The 19,893-nt window shown below is 44.6% G+C and overlaps 1 protein-coding gene and 1 long non-coding RNA gene across 2 annotated transcripts in view; one reads left to right on the top strand and one right to left on the bottom strand.

The window, feature by feature from the left end:
- Positions 1-14,402, top strand: part of Cfi (complement factor I) — a 37,711-nt gene extending 23,309 nt beyond the window's left edge. The window contains 10 exon segments of the mRNA XM_028856698.2: positions 225-335; positions 2,126-2,152; positions 2,298-2,318; positions 5,091-5,138; positions 7,628-7,731; positions 7,881-7,984; positions 11,869-12,146; positions 13,558-13,623; positions 13,626-13,661; positions 13,993-14,402. Coding sequence (XP_028712531.2) covers positions 225-335; positions 2,126-2,152; positions 2,298-2,318; positions 5,091-5,138; positions 7,628-7,731; positions 7,881-7,984; positions 11,869-12,146; positions 13,558-13,623; positions 13,626-13,661; positions 13,993-14,210 — 1,013 coding nt within the window. The 3' untranslated portion in view covers positions 14,211-14,402.
- LOC114682736 lies at positions 320-19,869 on the bottom strand. The gene is made up of 3 exons (XR_003733084.2): positions 19,698-19,869; positions 10,692-10,776; positions 320-405 (listed from the first exon to the last, which is right to left on the bottom strand). It is a non-coding gene; the product is annotated as an uncharacterized LOC114682736 (long non-coding RNA).
- Between the last annotated feature and the right edge of the window lie 24 nt (positions 19,870-19,893).

Raw genomic sequence — 19,893 nt, forward strand, 5'->3', positions numbered from 1 at the left:
CGTGTTCATTATTCTGACTAAAAACGTCAAAACATTTCACAGGTGTGCACGCATATGGGGTGGATGTATATGCACACATGCGTGTTTGCACACACGGGTGTATGTGTGTGCTGGGGACTGAACCCAGGGCCTTTCACACAGGTACGCTACCACTGAGCTACTGCCTCAGCCCTCACCTCTCTCGATGGTAAAAATGGAATTAACTTCTGCTTGTGCTGACACAGGTTGCCAAGAAAATGCTTTCCTTTGTAAGTCGGGCGTCTGCATTCCAAAGCAATACAAGTGCAATGGCGAAGTGGACTGCATCACTGGAGAAGATGAGAGTGATTGTAAAGGTAATCCAAAATTCATTGCCGATGTAACATCCGAGTCTTCCCTGGTCTCCCTCGGCTTTCCTTTCCTCTCCTATTTAAAATAATGGGGATTAAGGACACGATCCATTAGCTTTCATGGACAAAATCTGCAACAGAGTAACTACCTAAAACACCAAGCTTATTTTCCCACAGATTTTCTGAATATGTATATCATATTCTTAGTAAAATACCATTGTTACTTCAACCACCCTACTTTAGGATGAGTGTCACCTTTAGTATTCCAGAAATGGTTCCGACTGCTTCCCTTTTAAAGAAAGAGCAAGTGAGAGCAGAGATGTATAATTACTAACGCTCTCTGACTCTTAAGTGGCCAGATCAAAATCACTAAGTCAGAGCAAATCCGTATCATCTCTTGATTGCATTTACCTCATATAAGTTCCCTATCATAGCTGGGAGTTCTGTTACTGTGATAAAACACCATGACCAAAAGCAACTTGGGCAGGAACAGGTTTACTGTATCCTCCAAACCCTCAGCTCACACTTCATCACTGAGGAAAGTCCAGGCAGAAACCCAAAGGCAGGAACTGAAGAAGCCCTGGAAGAATGCTCCTTAGTGGTTTGCTTCGTGGGGCTTGTTCTCTATGGCTCGCTGGCTCAGCCTGTTTTCTTCTAACCCAGGACCACCTGCCCAGGGTTTTAGATGTAACCAACCAACTTATTAAATAAGAAACACAGAACCAATGTAAAAGAGAAAGCTGAGAGGTCAGAGCTCAGAGCTAAAATCTCACCCTTCCTCCTGCGGTGGTCCTAGCTCTCCGCAAGAGACCTATTTCCTGTGTGTCTGTCTTTTCATAGTCTTTTGTTCTGCCTTCTCATTGGTTGTAAACCCAAACACGTGACTGCCTCATCACTGTCTGTATGTACAGCCCCCCAGGGCTTAAAGGCGTTATGTCTCCAATGCTGGCTGTATCCCTGAACATACAGAGATCTACCTAGCTCTTCTACCAAATGCTGGGATTAAAGGTGTGTGCCACCACCGCCACACTCTTGCTATGGCTCTAATAGCTCTGACCCCTGGGCAACTTTATTTATAACATAAAATCAAAATCACATTTCAGTACAATTATAATACCACCACACAGGGTGGCATTGCTTCCAGTGGACTGGGCCCTCCCACATCAAGCATTAATCAAGAAAATGCCCATAAACTTGCCTACAGGCCAATCTCCCCAGAGGTATTTTCTCTGTTAAGATTCCCTACTCCCAGCTGGGCAGTAGTGGCGCATGCCTTTAATCCCAGCACTTGGGAAGCAGAGCCAGGTGGATCTTTGTGAGTTCAAGGCCAGACTGGTATACAGAGAGAGATCCAGGAAAGGCGCAAAGCTACACAGAGAAACCCTGTCTAAAAAAAAAAAAAAATCCCTACTCCCAGATAATCTAGGTTTGTGTCAGGTTGACAAAAACCAACCAGGATACCCCGTCTTTGTTAGTGTAAGTTAAAAATAATTATGACTTCATATAATTGTATAGTAAGTTTCCTTTTGAGTATGTGTACAGATTTAACTAAAATACTACTCTCTTTTAAAACTTAATTCTCTTGCTGAAGTGAACTTTTTATATGTTTAAATGTAAGATAAAATCTTATTAGAATTAACATTAAGTTAAAATGACATGCTATTTGGCTCCTTTTTTCAGCCTTTTGTAACTATTAATTTTAAGTTGCTATATTGTTTCTAATATATTAATGATTTGCATGTTTTTTATTTAAATAAAAATAATCTCTTCACGCTAATGCTTTGTTTTGTTTTTAGAAGCCAGACATCCTCAAACTCATGAAGGTAAGTCCATTTTCAATAGAAAATTTATAATTCTCATTTGGGGTATGTGTGTAATAACATGGTGTGGGGTTTACTTTTCACCCCATTAAAAGTTATTATTCTTCACTGTGGTAAAACTCTGCTTCTGCATTTTATTTTTCTTCAGGACTTGCACGTTCAAATCAACGTAAGCGTTTATTAAAACATTTGGATGTTGCAAAAACAGGTGATAATTGTCTTCCTGTATTTTATATGAGCCGAGTATGGTACGAGTGCGTACAAGCAGGACCCCGGTTTTCTCAGTTCAGCTAGCAGAGGTCTTTGTTCACTGTGATAGCCTTTCAGTCACACCAACAGGAAAAACCACACAGAGGGTGCTGCTCCACACATGGGACCTTTGCTCAATACCTTTCTTGTCTCCTTTTCCCCTTCCAAAGCAAGCTTTTAAAGCAACTGCCACCAGAAGTAATACAAAGCATTTCCTATTCTGTTATCTATTTTATAAGCCAGGTATTCCCAAATCCTTGAGCTCTTTGGAGCCACTTAAAAAATAGCGCATGAAGTACTAGCTATCATTATGACATTTTCAAACAAAGTGTGTTTTAGTGGATTCTCCTGCCTCATCCCGCTCTCCTACCTCCCCCAGCTTAGTTATCATATAAAATGACTCAAGTCCCCAACACACATAATGCCACGAGTTCCTGGTTTTCCTTAGTGTCTGGGACTCCTGGGGAGGAGCCACCTCAGAACCCAGCCTTGCCCTAAATGTCAACGAATGCCTGGTGCTCCGTCTCATTTTCATGCCTCTGCAGCTGCTCTTCGCCCCCCTCCTCCTCCTCCTCCTCTTCTCTTTCTCCCTCCGTTCTTTCCTCTTCCTTCTCTAGCCTCGGACATCAGTGACACAGGTATGTGTGTGTGTGTGTATTAATGATACTGCTCAGGTCTTTTTTATGTGATCATGACTAGTTCCCTCTGGGCCCGTCTTGCTTACCTCTTACCCCTACTTCCCATTTTCCTGCCGACCACTCTAGTGTAGTTGGGTGTCTGTATCGTTTTGTGTGTGCGCGTTCTCCTCCAGTGCACACTGCAATCTGGTGTTCACACATCTGTGATCACACATCTTTCACTGTGCTGTGAATCTTATGCTTCCCTTATCTTTCTTTCCCAAAGCACTACCTCCGAAGGCTCTGTCTATGTTAGTGTGTGTTCATCTACTCTGCTGCTTCTGGCCGCTTACATAAAGTGCATGTTCAGCTTTCCAGCTTACTCAATCTTTTCAGCAATGGACTATCAGCCCACTACCACACTGTGATAAACATCTTCTTCAGAATGTGTGAATGCCTTTGAAACATCTACCTGGCAAGAGCGTAAGTCTTGGGGTAAGCAAGTCCTTAACTGACAGTGAATGTGCTTTGCCAGAGCCTTTAGGTACCAGTTCTCACATCTGGCTACACTGTCTGAACTCTCTCTTCACCCACCAGCATCTAACACTACCCATCTTCACACTGAGCCAGCTGCCAACTGCCAAGTGATGGCGTTGTTAATTAGTAACTTGGACTCTGGCCATAGCCACTGACTTGGGTCAGATTCACACAGGTCCACCAGGGTTTTTGTGTTTTTGAGAGTTTTGCCAATCCACAATTCCATCAATCTCCTCACCAGCTCACATGCTCTGCTTAATTTTTTTCTCTTATGGATGTGAAGGTGTCCCCTTTACAGCCTAGATATTAACCCTTTCCAGCTTTAGACATCACAGATATCCTCTTCATTCTGTCCTCCATCTGTTTTATTAGCTCCATCCATGATGAAATCTCTTGAAAAGAAATTCTTAGTTTTGGGTCAGCAAGATGGATTAGTGGATAAGTAGCTACCATCATGCCTGACGACTTGAGTACAATCCCCAGGAACTCAGTGGAAGGAGAATGGACTCTTAAATTGTCCTGACTTCCACACATGTGCTCATACACACACCTACACAATACTCACACACTGTGAGTGGTGAATAAATAAATCAATGTAGAAAATGAAATGCTTAGTTTTTGTATCACCAAAGACATCAATCATTTTCCCTGTGGCTTGTGCTTCTGAAGCTTCATGCCCTTCTAATGCCAGGACCCTTCAGCTGCACTGGACTTTCCCTCCTTGCCTTTGCTGAGCATTTAATGTTACTATTTGAGTCTTCTCTGATTCATACATGTACTCATGTGTGTATCTCTGAGAGAACGCTTCATGCCCTGGGACACAACTTAAGTATGTAATTCAGTAGACCCCTGTGTGTCTGTTGCAAAGAGAACTTGAGAAATGCAGGAACGAAGTCCAAGACCACTGTGCCAAAGCGAAGTTGCTATAGTGGACTGTACTGTCCCCAGAACAACATGCTGGCAGGAATTTGTCTCTGGATCTCCAAGCCATAGGGATTATGGTCTTATCTTCCAAAGTGTCCTGGAATGGCAGGGTGGAAAGATTCATTAAAAAAAAAAAAAAGGAGGCACCCTAGGTCATAATGCTAGCTAGCCATTCCTACACGAAAATCATTAAGACATCTCTAGCTGTATGGCTCCTGGGGGAGGCACCTTATGATGTACAATGCAGGGTGGGCTTTTTAATGCCCACCTGGACCCCTTGGTCAGGGCCACTGGCTGTTCTCTTCCTCATATAGAGAGCTGGAATGAGAGGGCAGGAAGGGAAATCTCTCTTTCCTGAGCTGAGCACTTTGTCTACAGAGTCTCGCTACTCACTGCACCAACAGACACCATCGCCAGCAGGAATTTCTGCAAGGTTCACCTGCATCTTTCCAGTTGCCCAGCTATAGGAAGGAAACCAAGCGACATGCTTGGGCACTTGTCTATAAAAAGAAGAGGGCCATAGTTTAAATCGTCAGAGTTAAGCCATCTTCGTGATTGAATTTTCTCTAGAGACACAACATTAACCACTTGGATTTTCCATGGTTTTATCACAGGAGAGGGAACTGAAGAAACAGAAATTTTGACTCCCAATATGGACGCAGGTGAGTTAACTTTTTTGCTGCTAGTTCACTGGTTTCAGCTAGCATTTTAATACCAAGTATGTATGCATCATGTGTAATATATACACATATTATGTAATATATGTGTATGTATTACATAGAAAGTCAATCCAAGCAAAAATCAACTTTGATATAGGTTTAAGTAAAATGTAACACTTTCTTTCTCCTTCCTCATTGCTCTTATGAAAAGCAAACTCAACTCATGTTACGCTTGAGAATTGCTTCTAAAGCCAGGTTAGTTCAAATGACTGATTCTGAAATAAAACATTACTAGAGTCCCACCTCAAGTTTTTCCTACCAGATAAGAGCTTTGCCAGTTTAGTTTTGTCAAAAGTAACTTGATTTCAAGCATGGCATACAATCCATCTCTAAAATGGCAGATAATCTACACTAGCTGAGTGAGCCTGTCCTTTCTCTGTGTTATAAATCATGGTACCAGGAGGTTTCTGACGAGTTAGATAGATGTTCCTGAAAAGGCAGTGGCTTATTAGAGTTAGCAAGACTGACTTTCGAGCTTGACTCCATCATTTTTATTAACTATTTAATTTTATCACCCTTCTCAACTTAGATTATATACCAATTGGTTTGGGGAGATTTTAAAATAAAATTCATGTGATATTAACTTCTAATTTCCAGGGTCTCAAATCAGTAAACAATTTTCTAAACAAACCACCAAGTACAGGATTTATATCTCCAATATAGAGATGCCAGGCAAGAAGGATTTTCACACACACACACACACACACACACACACACACACACACACACACACCATTATCTACTGAAGATAACATTTGTTTTCAGATTCCATCTCTCCTGGTTTCACAGCCTCCAGTGAATGAGGATCTCTAATTTCTAGAGTCTAAACAAAAACTTCAGATCATTACACTCTTCTCTCAACCCAGTTTGTAGGATAGGTAAGAGATTTTATCAAAAGTATCTCTCCACATTCATTCACAACTTCTCTTCCTTGGGACCCTACCTTTTGTTAATATGCCCAAAATAATTACCATGAATATGAAGTGTCCTTTCTCATTTGAAGAAACTAATTTCTTAACCTCTTCATGCCATGGCAAATACAGAGAAAGAATAAAGAAAACAGGCCGGGCGGTGGTGGCTCACGCCTTTAATCCCAGTACTCGGGAGGCAGAGGCAGGCGGATCTCTGTGAGTTCGAGGCCAGTCTGGTCTCCAAAGCGAGTTCCAGGAAAGATGCAAAGCTACACAGAGAAACCCTGTCTCGAAAAACCAAAAAAAAAAAAAAAAAAAAAAAAAAAAAAAAAAAAGAATAAAGAAAACATCTTTACACTCCCATTTTCTTCCTTCCTTATGCATTCTCTGACACCCCATGCTTTGAGCCCTGCTCTACTGTGTTTTCTTGGTGACAAATACATCACACATACACGCTCACTTAGGAGGGAAGCAAACGTAAGATGAGGTCTGCTGATCCAACCATCCAGGGCCGCTAGCATATGACCTCTCTTGATTAATATATTTTGACAAATTATTAATTATACTAATTATATAATGAGACAAAATATATATGGGATGTTCAGTATGGGCCCATACACAAAGCACTTGCTATCATAATGCTAGCATTAATATTATTGAAAAGATATTTTCTTTTGGAAAGTGAAAAGCATAACAGTGAAAGATGCATTGCTCTATATCATAAGCTCATTCTAATGGGTTCAAAATGTGACATAAACTCCACCCTGAGATCTCATTGTGGTAATTCCTGGACATGTGGCAGCTCTCATCTATCAGAGTTTGGTAAATGTTTAACCTCTCAGCCAGCTTTCCATGCCAAGTGCACTTTTAGACAGAACTTCAGAGAATCAAGTCAATTTTAATGCTGAGCCAGAATTTCCCAATAACGTGAACAGTATAGTTTGGTCTCCAAAACTTCTTACTAATAAATGTGGCCTGATTTGACACATACTATATAATATGTATATATGTATTACATATATGGTATATAATATGTATGCATATATTACACAAATACCCTACTCACAAGTAGGAGGACCTGAGTTCAGATCCCAGCACTCATGTAAAAAGCCCAGTGGTGGTACACATCTGTAATGGCAGTGCAGAGGTGAGGGAGGGGGGCAGATAACCGGAGCTCACTGGCCAGCCAGCCTAGCCAATTAGTGAATCCCAGGTTTAGTGAGACTGTCTCAAAAAATGAGGTGGAAAGTGATTGAGAAAGGCATCTGATAGTTGACCTCTGGTCTCAAATAGACATGTGTGTATGCACCTGAATACACATAGCGCGCGCGCGCACACACACACACACACACACACACACACACACAACACAAACACCCCAAGAGAAAGAGATGGATGGATAGACAGGCAGGCAGATGATAGACAGACAGGCAGACAGATAGGTAGATAGAACCAAGAAGTGTCTATCCACAAGATAATGGCTTCGTGAAAATAATGATGGACTCTCTTCCTTTCTTGAAGAGAGACGACGGATAAAGTCCTTGTTACCTAAAGTATCCTGTGGAGTCAAAAGAAACACACACTCTCGAAGGAAAAGAGTGGTTGGAGGGAAGCCAGCAGACGTGGTAAGCCTGCATGAAAATCACAGTCCTCCAAGGATCAGCCTGAGTCAGACCAAAGTGAGGGATCAAGACCTTGCGTGGAAATGTCCGAGGGTTGCCTGTCTGCGACACCATCCAATAGAAGGGCAGTAACCACACAATGTCTCTTACAGGGAGACTACCCGTGGCAGGTGGCAATTAAGGATGGCGAAAGAATCACCTGTGGGGGAATTTATATTGGTGGCTGTTGGGTTCTGACTGCTGCACACTGTGTCAGGTAAAAATGTCTTCAGATGTCTTGATACATGAGAAATAAGTAGTAGAGATGGTGATAGATGATAAGTACAAGCTTATGTGAGAAACTGAGTTCTACTCTGTCATCAGAAGGCATTTTTCTGGTGCTCATGACCAGGACTGTAGGGACCAGTCTCTCAGAACCTGTGTCCTGATGAGGGTGGAGCTTAGATGCTGTAGGATCGGATTTGGGCTCATTTGCATTGTGCTAGGACAAAACTGTCCAGAAGAGTTGAGCATTTATAAAGGGGTGACACTAACATGGCATCCCCTCTGGTTTTTCCACAAGGATATTAAGGAGCTAATTTTACTCCACAACAGCAGATGATTTTTTTCAAATCCACATACCCTTAAATGAATTTAATGTGTATTCTAGGCAATAAAGGACATGTCCAAAGGTAAATGCTATTTATCTGATATACTGTCCCATCATTGGCTGGCCCACTCTTTGAGTCTGGATCAATTATTTACACATAACCATGACTCTAAGCTGCTTTGAAGACAAGGCATCGTGCCAGATAGGGGTACCACTCGTGTTGCTATTGGGGAGACCCTGAAGTGCAGCAGGCAATCGATGAAGAGCCAGTTGACAGAGAAGTCAGAGGGAGCTCTGTCATACTGTGGACCCTTTGACAGGGTTTTGAGATTCTCAGGACAGAGAAGGAGGGTAGGCAGAATGTGGACTCAGCTCTGGCCTGTGACAAATGAGAAACACAAGTCTGACCTGGCTTCTCTGAGGAGCATGACAAGTGGCTGTATTAGTTTGCTGACAGACACCACAGAGTGATTTCCTCACCATTCTGGAGGCTGGTCGTCCAAGACCAGTGTGCAGCGCTGGTTGTTCCTGGAGTCGCTCCTGGCTTGCATGTGCTCCCTTCTCACTGTGCTCTTCAGCACCTTTCCTCTGTGCTCTTCAGCACCTTTCCTCTGTGCACATGTAGCTCTGAGATTTCTTTTTCCCCATGGAGGCCCCTGTCTTACTGGATTAAAACCCAACCCTTACGACCTCATTAGACCTTAAAGACCTGATTAAAAGCACCGTCTCCAAAGACAGTCACCCTGGGGCTCAGGACCTCGACAATGCAGCAGACAAAATTCATCCCACGATACTGATTGCTTGACAAATCGAGGTCACCTTGCAAAAGGGCAGAGCTCAGGACTCTCTGCTCAGTTTGGACTTTAGAGTGAATGCAGTGTCGTTTGGTGAGCACAGCTTACAGACTGGGTCCCAGGTCAGGCACTTTTACGGGTTACATTTTGTTCAGTAATCTCAGCCGGTCGTAAAGGGAAACTAAGATTCTTCCAGTTTGGCAGATAAGCATACTGAACAGAGAAGCTAAATAGTGCCTTAGCTGAAGACTAACCAGTCAGTAGAGCCAGGACATCATCTGGCATTTGATTGCAATGAAGACGCATGTCTCCTTAGAGAATTTTCAGGGGGCCTAACTTCCCGAAAGGCGGCATTTACACTGAATGATGAAGTGTGTGTTGAATGACACCTTGGAAAACCCTTGTGGGTTGGAACCGAAAGCCCTTCTTCTATCTTCCTTCTTAAAGAGGCTTCTCTCTTAGTTTCTGTGGCCCGGCATGCCCCTGGCTTCTCCCTGCCCCTCCCGATGCACCTCTCACCTGTCTTACTAGATTTCTTCTGGGCCTGCATCCTAGCGCCACTGAACAGTTGAAGTTCAATGTTCAGCCTGGCTTCCTCTTCTCCTCTTACTCATTCTTCCTAAAATTACCTGTGGTCCAAAATCCCATTCTAAGGTCACTCAATGGTAGCCACAGCACAGCCTTTCCTCCGGCCACTGACGTAGAGTCCACAACCATCCATAGTCCCTGGCTACATCAAAATTACATTGAGAGCTGGAGAGAGGGCCCGTTCAGTTAACTGCTTGCTCTACAAGCATGAAGTCCTGAGTATGAGCTGCAGAACCCACATTACAGACTTTCTACGCTCCGTGTAGTGGGATGTGCTTGTACTCCCAGCACTGGGGAGGGAGCTCTTTGGGGTCTTGCTGGCCAGCCAGCCTGGCCCACTTGCCGAGTTCCAGACCAATGAGAGATCTCGCTACAAAAACAAGGTTGGCAGTGCTTAAGGAACAATACCCAAGACTGATCTCTGGTCTGCACATGCACACACACGCATGTGCACCTGTAAACATATTTGCCCCTCCCATGCACATGAACACGCGTGAACATGAGCGCGCGCGCACACACACACACACACACAGAGAGAGAGAGAGAGAGAGCACTGAATTCCACATGTTCAAGGCCTAGCTTATTTGCCACTTCTCTTAAATATTTTCCTGTTCAGTGCTTCCTGTATAAAGAAACACCGTTTACGTGGTTAACCCAGCTAGAAATCTAAGAATCATCATATTTCGCTCTCAACCTTCAGGCACAGGCATTTTTTGGGGGGGGGGGGCGGGTTGAGACAGGGTTTTTCTGTGTAGCTTTGGAGCCTTTCCTGGAACTCACTCTGTAGACCAGGCTGGCCTCAAACTCACAGAGACCCACCTGCCTCTGCCTCCCGAGGGCTGGGATTAAAGACGAGTGCCATCATCATGCGGCAGGCACAGGCATTCTTAATGCTAATTTTTCACCATTCACTTCTCAGACCTCATCTCCTTCACTATCACCCTGTGTCTGCTTGTCATCTGGATTACATGACCTGCCTCCAGTTGCCTTACCTACATACACCGCCTACCCACTGTCTGTCCTCCACTGCGTAGCCATGTCCATTCAGGGGCTCTTCAGTCCTCTTCTGATGAGCATCTAAACAAAATGTCAACACATGTAAATCATCTAAGGCCTTCTATGATTTGGCCTTCCTCTCCCCAGTCTCATCCCACTGCACACACAGCACCACTTCCTGTTCATTGATCCACCCTCTCTGGGCCTCTTCAGATGCTCAGAAGCAATGGCTCCCTTCTGTGAAGGGACTTTCATATAATCTTTCCCCTCCTGGAATGATCTCTTGACTCTCTTACCTAGTTAATATTGCTCTTTAATCAGATCTCAAGTCAGCCCTTTATCTCCTTATGGAATCTCCCTTGAGGCCTCTCAACCAAAGCCTTCCTGGTAAATTATTAAAAGCCTTTCTCCTGTCCACTCCTCTCACTTCTTACAGAATATATCTCATCATCGTTGTGATCACCCATTTGATGATGCATGTTTTATAGATGCTTTCTGGTTTTGCTGACTTCTGCACCCCAGTGTCCAGTACAACAGTATGTAGTTGGTAAACACTATATATATGCCCAGTAAGCCATATAAACAGAGCTAACCTTCAAGAAACATTTATAATCCCCAAGCCTATGGTACAACCCAAAGTAACATGGATGCCAGCATTCTCAGAACACCTAAGTATAAATAAAAACATCTAAACATCACATTATCTCCTCGGACATTGCTAATGAACTGTCTCCTCGGACATTGCTGTTGAACTGTACTATGACTGTCTGAGTCGTTATTCTAGGAAGCCAAGTTCTGTTCAGTTTATGCTATTTGATGAGAAAACAGAAGATCACAGATAATTTTTACAAGATATACAGATGATATAATTTAAGAAGATGTTGTAAATGTTCAACTTTTTTTGCTTATGGACAATCCATTTTGTGACACACTTCATTATTTGGAAAGGTTAGATAGTAAGATCATAGGAACAGTTGGGAAATCATCACTTTCTCCATTTACCACTCAGCTAATCCTGTCCTAACTAAATTTAATTTTACAGCTTCATATCAGTGAGGATAAAAACATTCAGAAATTGAAAATTATCCTTTAAAGGGAAGAAAATTAAGATGAAGTGTCAAAATCCGTATCTTTTTCTTGATATACTTTATTTCCCTTTGCTTTCTCTTACAGACCCAGTAAAGCTCCCCATTACCAAATATGGACGGCGTTATTAGACTGGCTATCTCCTAACGCTGAGGTGACAGTCCGAAGAGTGAGCAGAGTTATTGTTCATGAGAACTATAACGGAGCCACCTACCAAAATGACATAGCTTTGATTGAAATGAAAAAGTTTCGAGGCAAGAGAGAATGTGAGCTTCTTAATTCTGTCCCCGCCTGTGTCCCGTGGTCTCCGTATCTATTCCAACCAAATGAGAAATGCATCATCTCTGGATGGGGTCGAGAGAAAGGTATATGCTTTACCTCGCGGGGTGGGAATTGAATGGGAAATGGGTGGAAACTACTCTTGGACTCAGAGAAATATCATGTACAGAAAAGTGAGTGCCCATCCAGGAAGAGCTGCCTGCCTGGGCTCAGAACTTGAGTACCAGGGCTGCTCAGAACCCCAGTGTCTGAAGGACCACATGAAACTGGAGTTGTTGCTTAATTCTAGAGTACTTGTCTAACATGTGCAAGCTCCTGGGTTTGATCCCCAGGACTGAAAACAAGAAACCAAATGTGCTCTTGTGATAGTGAACATCTATAATCCCAGAAGCAGAAGCGGGAGGATCAGGAGTTCAAGACCATCCTTGAGGCCAGTAAGATTTGCTTCATTTTTGACCTAGAGAGGTGTTAAGCAGTTTTATTTCAAATGGACCTCCTGTGAGATGAAGTGCAGAAAGGGGATCACAGTTCCATACACTGTGTTGCTCAGCACAGTGCTGAGATGCAGGCAGGAGAGTAATTTGGCATCAAACATTTGTAAGGCGTTTGCAATTAAATTACTGTGACTCTAGGCAGCCACTAATTGCATTAAGAATTTATTAAACGACTACATTGTGTAAGAAGATTCTGGATGTTTGTGAGGAATGCGGCAGGCCTAGTTCCCGAGCTCCTGGAACTCTTGCACAGTGAGTAAGAAGACACGGAACGAAGGCTGCATCATAACATCCTGTGATCTGGAAAACGGAAGAGGGGAGAAGGGACAAGGTCTTGCTCCCCACTCCATCTGTCTCCCCTGCGTGCTTACGCTTCTCTCTTTTCCCATGGTCCACCAGTCAGTAGCACATGGCCCTTCTCTTCCCACAGACCAAAGATGTTCAAGTCCGCAAACTCACTTAAATGTAAGGACATTCTGTCTCCTTGTGCATCATTTCAGATAACTTAAATAGGCACTTCCTCAAGCACAAAAACACGAACACATTGAAAACTTCAACTTCTAACTTCTCCAAGGCCGCTTCCTCTCTAATAGTAATTTGAAGGAAATTACTAGCTGTAAGAAAAGATACCCAAGATGTGCACATGAGACAGTCCCGTCACTGGCTTCTACGCCATCCCCTACTGAACCCAGTAATAGGATACAGTTGCCCCTCAGTCATAAGGGTCAGTGCTTTACTAAATGACTGTGTTTCAGGCCACATGTTCGATAACCTTCCTTCACTGTTCATTTAAATTTAGAAATGTAATTCTAGAAACTAGGGCCATGAAGAGAATATGTGAATATGGTGTAAATATGCTAAGGAAGTGCCCTCGATAATTCATATACATAATAATTAATTGTGTATATTCATTTGTCTCCTTAATGGTTTACTAAGTTATGACCACCTTTATTGAGATTTCTCATTTGTGGCTTCTACATGTCTGTTTTCTCACTCTGTGTAGATAACCAAAAAGTCTACTCACTTAGGTGGGGCAAAGTGAACCTGATAGGCAACTGCTCTCAGTTTTACCAGATCGCTACTATGAAAAAGAAATGCAATGTGCAGGTAAGTGCCAAGGGGTTAACCTGGGCTATGCGTTGTATTAGTCCGCTTTTGACACTGCCCGTTTCTAACTGCATCTCCTTACACTGTGCTGTAAAGTACGTATGCCAAGCAGGAGGACTATGCTAACTTAGGGATACAAACAAAAGGTTTACGAATTATTTCCTATGTTGCATCTCAATCTGCAATCCCAAGAGGGACCCCAGGGCATCCCATTATTTCCTGTGAGGAAAGGTTTTTAAAAAGTACAAGTCTTCCCATGCATCAGTGTGGGCAGCAGAAAAGAGGCATGGTGGCCCTGACAAATGGAAGGAAATGTGATTTTCTCTCTTAGGTACCGATGATGGGTCCATCGATGCCTGCAAAGGAGACTCTGGAGGTCCCTTGGTCTGCATGGATGTCAACAATGTGACTTATGTTTGGGGCATTGTGAGTTGGGGTGAAAACTGTGGAAAACCAGAATTCCCAGGTGTTTACACCAGAGTGGCTAATTATTTTGACTGGATTAGCAATCATGTGGGAAGATCCCTTATTTCTCAACATAATGTCTGAAGCTATGACCTCCTTCTTTCCACAGTTATTAATTCAGGAGTCATGTTTCAATTAAAATAAAGCTGTGTAATTATTTCTCAGAGCTGGCAAGAAGCAAGCTTACTGGCCAGTTCCAAAGGGTTCTTCAAAGTGTATGCCATTTTAGAATACTGCTGTATACTTTCCAAATAAATATTCTGCTTAAGCATACGAGGTTTTTTTGTTATTGTTTTTTGTTGGTTTGTTTTTTCAGTGTTAGCACCACTCAGCTACACCTTCGACCATCAAGTTTTATTTACAGGAAGTTTGACAAGACGAACTCTGCAGGCAGGGATGAGTTTTGACTACAGTAGAGGTAGAGATAGTTCGGTGACATTGGAATCACACAAGACTGTTCACGCCACAGATCTGCCGCCGCCTCCTGTATTAGACCTTGGGTGATTTATTCTTTTCTGTTGTCTTGCTGTCCATCTGTATTTTGTGATTTCCCCCCTCCCTGGGGAGACATGAACAAGCATCTGTTCACCCCAGATAGGGTACCAACTGAAGACCAAAGAAATCATTCCACCCAAGTCTAGCTTGGTGAGCCAATGAATATACTGGGGTTCCTTACAGGAACATGGGGGAGCAGTTACTGAAGGCAGCTGGAACACCAAGAGGCTCACCAAACATGGGCGACAACTCACATCCAATCTGTAGGCAATTCCATGAAAGACAGTCTCCTCTCGCAGCCACTGTTCACCGCTAACACTCTCTAGGAGAAGGACCTAGTGAATCCTGTACCTTTCTGAGCTTCCTGCATCTGGTGAGTCTCTTCAGTCTCCTGCCCTTTATGAACTTCTCTCCTTCCTCGGGGACGAGGAAAAGCCACAGGACAGCCCACAAGAAACAGTGTGAGGACAGAAACCCATGTTTATGTTGAAAGCCTGGTGTGGTCTCTGTCACAGGGCAATGGCACCTCCCAGCCCTTGTCCCATCCCTCGGCTTCTTTAAGAACTAAAACGTTTTCCTCCAACTTGCCTTTGCCCTTCATGTCACAAGCTCCCCTCGACCCTTTCTGGAAACCCCTTCACAGCCTCCATGCTGTCACAGCCACGCGAATGCTCTCAGGTCAGCTGCAGGAGTCTCTTCAGTTCCTTGTCCTCAGGCTCCTGGCCAGCCATGTCCTTCTGGTTGCTTCTTCTACTGTGCTCTTTCTCGGACGGTCTGCATCCTGACTCAGTGTCCAGTTCTACTCACAGTCCAAGGACTGTGCATGAGTGCATGTGTCCAGCCTTGACACGTCCCAGAAGAGCAGACTGAATGTGCCACTAAGTAGCAGACATTTCACAAGTCATGCTCTCCTCCCCCTCCCGCTTCCGCACGTGACATCGCCACCCTCTCAGGTCTCAGCGAGAGCTCCCTCTCCATCACACTGTCCTGCTTTAATCTTGGAACAGCGTTTATCATTCTCCCAACATTGTTGTTGGTTTACTACCTCTTTCCCAACTGTCGCCCCAGGTACACTGCAAGGCAGGCGAGAGTCCTTCTCTGTCCCCCTCTTGGCTGCCGCTCTTGATCTTCATTCGGAGATGTTCGGTGAATCGGCATTAACCGACTTTAGGATTTGTTTTAAAATCAGCGCTGTCGTTGTTGAAGCAGTGAGTGGAGGCATCTGTCTCCAGCTTGGTTCTTGTCCCATCTTCCTCCAGAAACTGTCTTGGTCAGACCATGGGGAGTACCAAAAGGAGGTGCTTTATTGTCTGTTCTGGGTTAACAATGTGAAACAATTTGCCATGAACTCACAGTAGCAACCAGATGCTAACAGAGAGTTGTTACAGCTCCGGGACAATGTGTGGAAGATACCTTCGAGGCTACCTGTGTGTGGAGGTGTAAAAGTGGTAAAGGCTGCAGACTCAGAACCCCCTTCTGCAGTGACCTGAAACCTGCAACACAAACAAAAGCCCAGAACGGACGAGAGTCAGGTTCTCTCTGAAGGGCGATGAGACAGCTCTCTGAAGTGGCTGCATATAGGAAAAGACCAGGTATGGGGGAATGGGAGGGTCTGACCGCAGGGTTTTATCCGTTTGGAGGTCTCTCTCAGGATCCTGAGTCACAATAATGCGATCGGCTTAATGCAAATATAGATTCAATGCCTCATCAGATTGGCCTGCACACAGGTCAGTGGGCCATTTTCTTGATTAATCATTAATTTGGGAAGGCCTGGGAAACTGGGGGTGGGGAGCGGGTGTCACTCCTGGTGAGACTGAGACATGTAAGAACAAAAACTGAGCAAGTCAGGAGGAGCAAGCCAGTAAGCAGTGTTCCTCCATGGTCTCTGCTTTGGTTCCCACCTCCAGGCTCCTGCCCGGACTTCTTGCCCTTACTTCCCTCAGTGATGAACTGTTACCCAGAACTGTAAAAGCTCTTTCACCCGTAAGATCCCTCTGATCATGATCTTTATCACAGTAACAGAAACCAAACAGGTGCTGCTGTCTCTTCATATATTCTTGCTTTTATGACAAACTTAAGTCGAAAGTAAGGATCACAGGAAAACCCTCATCTCTCTCAGGAAAGAGACCCCAGGACATCCTGAAGACAAAGAGTTAACTCAGAACAACTGCGGCTGCTTATTGGCGAGTTATGAGAACAAAGAGAGCTAAATATAATTACTAGCCCTTGAGACACAGGCAAGGTGTGTGTGTTGGGGGTGGTGGTGGTGGTAATAATACCAGCCAACTAACAGCCAGCAGACAGTCAATGTCAATGTTAAAGCCAGCGTCAGAGATGGACAAAGCGGGGCTTCAACCACCCACCACCTGGGTGGGCAGCATGCGGTACATGATCATCTCTCTGTTGGGACAGGGGACCATGCAGAGAGCATACGAACCCTCCACCGGCCGTGGCTCATCATAGCTCAGAGAACCAATAAACCTCATGGCAATCTCAGCATGTGTCCAGTCTCTGCCACAGCCCTATAAAAACCTTTAGACAACGAAGTTCACTGGCTTTTTCCTCTCTTCAGAACCCTTCCCACTCTTGGGAGGGTCTCTCACTTTTCCTCCATTTCTATTTTTTTTCTGTAATTCTTCTTACAAAAGCATAGCCCACAACTGTCCATATCTTTAATCTTCACTGGCGTGAGACAATAAATCAGAGCTACTGTTTCAGGTCAATCTGATGACCGGGTCTGGTACCCTTGGGTCATATAAGTGGGGTATAAAGTCTGTCATAATTGAGATTCTTCCGTCATATGGGTCCAACTGGAAAGTAAAATATGAAGTTGGACTTTGCAGGAACAATAGTAAAAACTCAGTGGCGATCAGCCTGCCGTGTCAAAGAGGTCTCCCCCAGAGGTGAGCTTAATCTGACCAATGGAACGTGATGGGTATTGTTAGTTGCCAGAATATTGTTAACTTGCCAGAATCTAGAATAATTTAGGAGGTGAGCCTCTGCACATGTCTGTGCAGAATTACCTTCAATACATTAATTGATGTGAGAAGACCTATCTCAATAGGCGGCAGGACTATTTCCCAGGCAAGGGATCCTAGGCTATGTAAAGTGGAGAAAGTGATTCACTGGTTACTCTCTGCTTTCCAGTGATGATGGGACCGGCTGCTTCAAGCTCCAGCCTCCTTGTCCTCCTCACTGTGATCAACTGGACCCTAGAACTGAGCCAGGAAAAACAAACCTTCTCCCTTAGGTGTTTTCTTTATATTTTATTACCATTAATATTAATTATTACTGTATGTGTGTGCACGTGTATGTACAGGTCAGAGGACATCTTGGGGGACTCTCTTCTCTCCTTCTATCATGGGGTTCTATGGATCAACAGCGTATCAGGCTCACGGAGCAAACACTGCCACCTCCTGAGCTTTCTCACTGGTCCTTAAAGTCCCTTCTGCCTGAGTGCTTTCTCATGGCAACAGGAAAGAAAGGCATGGAAGAGCTTTCCAAGGAGTAGCACATGCAAAGGCCTTGCAACTTAGGGAGCCAGCCACACACGGGTTGGAGAGCAGCTCTGTGTCCTTGGCGCCCAGGGTGCTTCAGAGAAAAGAACAAGCCGGGTGTGGCCTCCGTGAGTTAAAACCACTGAAGAATTCTAGAAAGTCCAAGCAGGAGGTAGGGTGGAAGATGTATAGTGGGCGGGTGGAGGGTTGAGACGAGACATGGAAGCCAGGAGAATCTTAGACTATTTAAAGGGAAACTGAGGAAGACAGAAGCCAAGGCAAGGGTTGGAGAGACTGACCCTGATGTTAGATAAAACATGGTACCAGGGAGAGGCATTTGAGTCTACGGCAATTAGGAGACTTTCTCTTGATTATGAGGTGATTGGTGTGACCATGGGTGACAGGTAAAATAAAGAAGTGAGGGACTGAAGCGGGTTTAACCAGTTGGGTTATTTTGAATTTGTGATCTCACATGAGAGCTCAGTGAGACTGCACAGTGTGCAATGGAGGAGATGAGGGTCCAGGGAACCTGGCATTTGAGAACGTAATCCCTCGAGAGAGACCGCAAACTGGGTTCTCAGAGGACAGGTTATTGTTAAGGTAAAAGATAGTAGTCCACCAAGATGTAACTGTGTAAAGAAATAGAAAAGAGAGGCTTGGCGCCAAGATCCTGGCACTTTAGAGGCCTTTGGAGGAGGATGGTGTTTTTAAGGTAGGTTAAAGGGCAGCCTGGGCTACAAGCCAAGATCCTGTCCCAGAAAAATAAACAAAAAGGGCTTTGGGTTTTAACTGAGAGCTGGTCCTACTTAATCTTAGTGTATTCTGTGCTGTTCTGGAAGACATATTCCTGGACCAGGACATCTCTCTGGCAGAAGAATGAAATGAGCCAAGCCTTGCTTTAAAACCCTGGTGATACAGTTGGTTGGGACCTCAGCGATCAGCCAGTGCAGTAACATCCAATGAGCTCTGCTCTCTCTGTGTCCTCTCCCTAATCTGTGGTTATCCTTTCACTACTACAGTATTTAGAATTTTAAGGAGGGGTGACTGTGAATTTCCTCTTCCTTAAAATTAGACAGAGACTAGAGGAACTGCTCTAACTCAGTGGTTCTCAGTCTGTGGGTCCGACCCTTCAGGTTGCAAGGGGTCGCACACGGGATATCCTGCACATCAGATATTTACCTTACAGTTCATAACAGTAGTAAATTGCAGTGCTGAAGTAGCAACGAAATAATTTTATGTTTGCGGGGTCACCACAACATAGGGAACTGTATTAAAGGGTCCTGGCATGAGGAAGGTTGGGCACCACTGCTCTGATTGAGAAAGGGGTCCATCCTCAACAACCCTCAGACGGAGAAGCTACTTACAATGCTTGGATTGCAGCAGGTCATGAGGTCCCCATGAGGACCCAAGCTCTGTAGAGTGCAGGGGGCCCGCCCTGGCAGTCACGTGCTCAAACAAGCCCCTGCACTGAACCCTTGGCCAAGCTCAGAAAAGGCCAAGACAGCAGAGCCCCGCAAGTCAGGCTGTGCCCTGGGGTCGTGGCGATATGACAGCAGAAACAACAACAACAACAACTCACTGGTGCTGAACCAAAGCAACGTATCCGTCTAGTGAATGGTCGTTTTTATGACTCCACAGAGGTGGGGCGGAAAGAACCTGCAGCGTTCCCGAGACCACGTGGGTGAGGAAGTCGCCGCCTCGCCCTCCCCGGGCTCCCACGCTCCTGCGCAGGCGCACCCTGCAGGACGCGGCCCCGGAGAGCGGGGAGGGAGCGG

Source organism: Peromyscus leucopus, chromosome 6, assembly GCF_004664715.2.
Source record: "Peromyscus leucopus breed LL Stock chromosome 6, UCI_PerLeu_2.1, whole genome shotgun sequence".
Taxonomy (NCBI): domain Eukaryota; kingdom Metazoa; phylum Chordata; class Mammalia; order Rodentia; family Cricetidae; genus Peromyscus; species Peromyscus leucopus.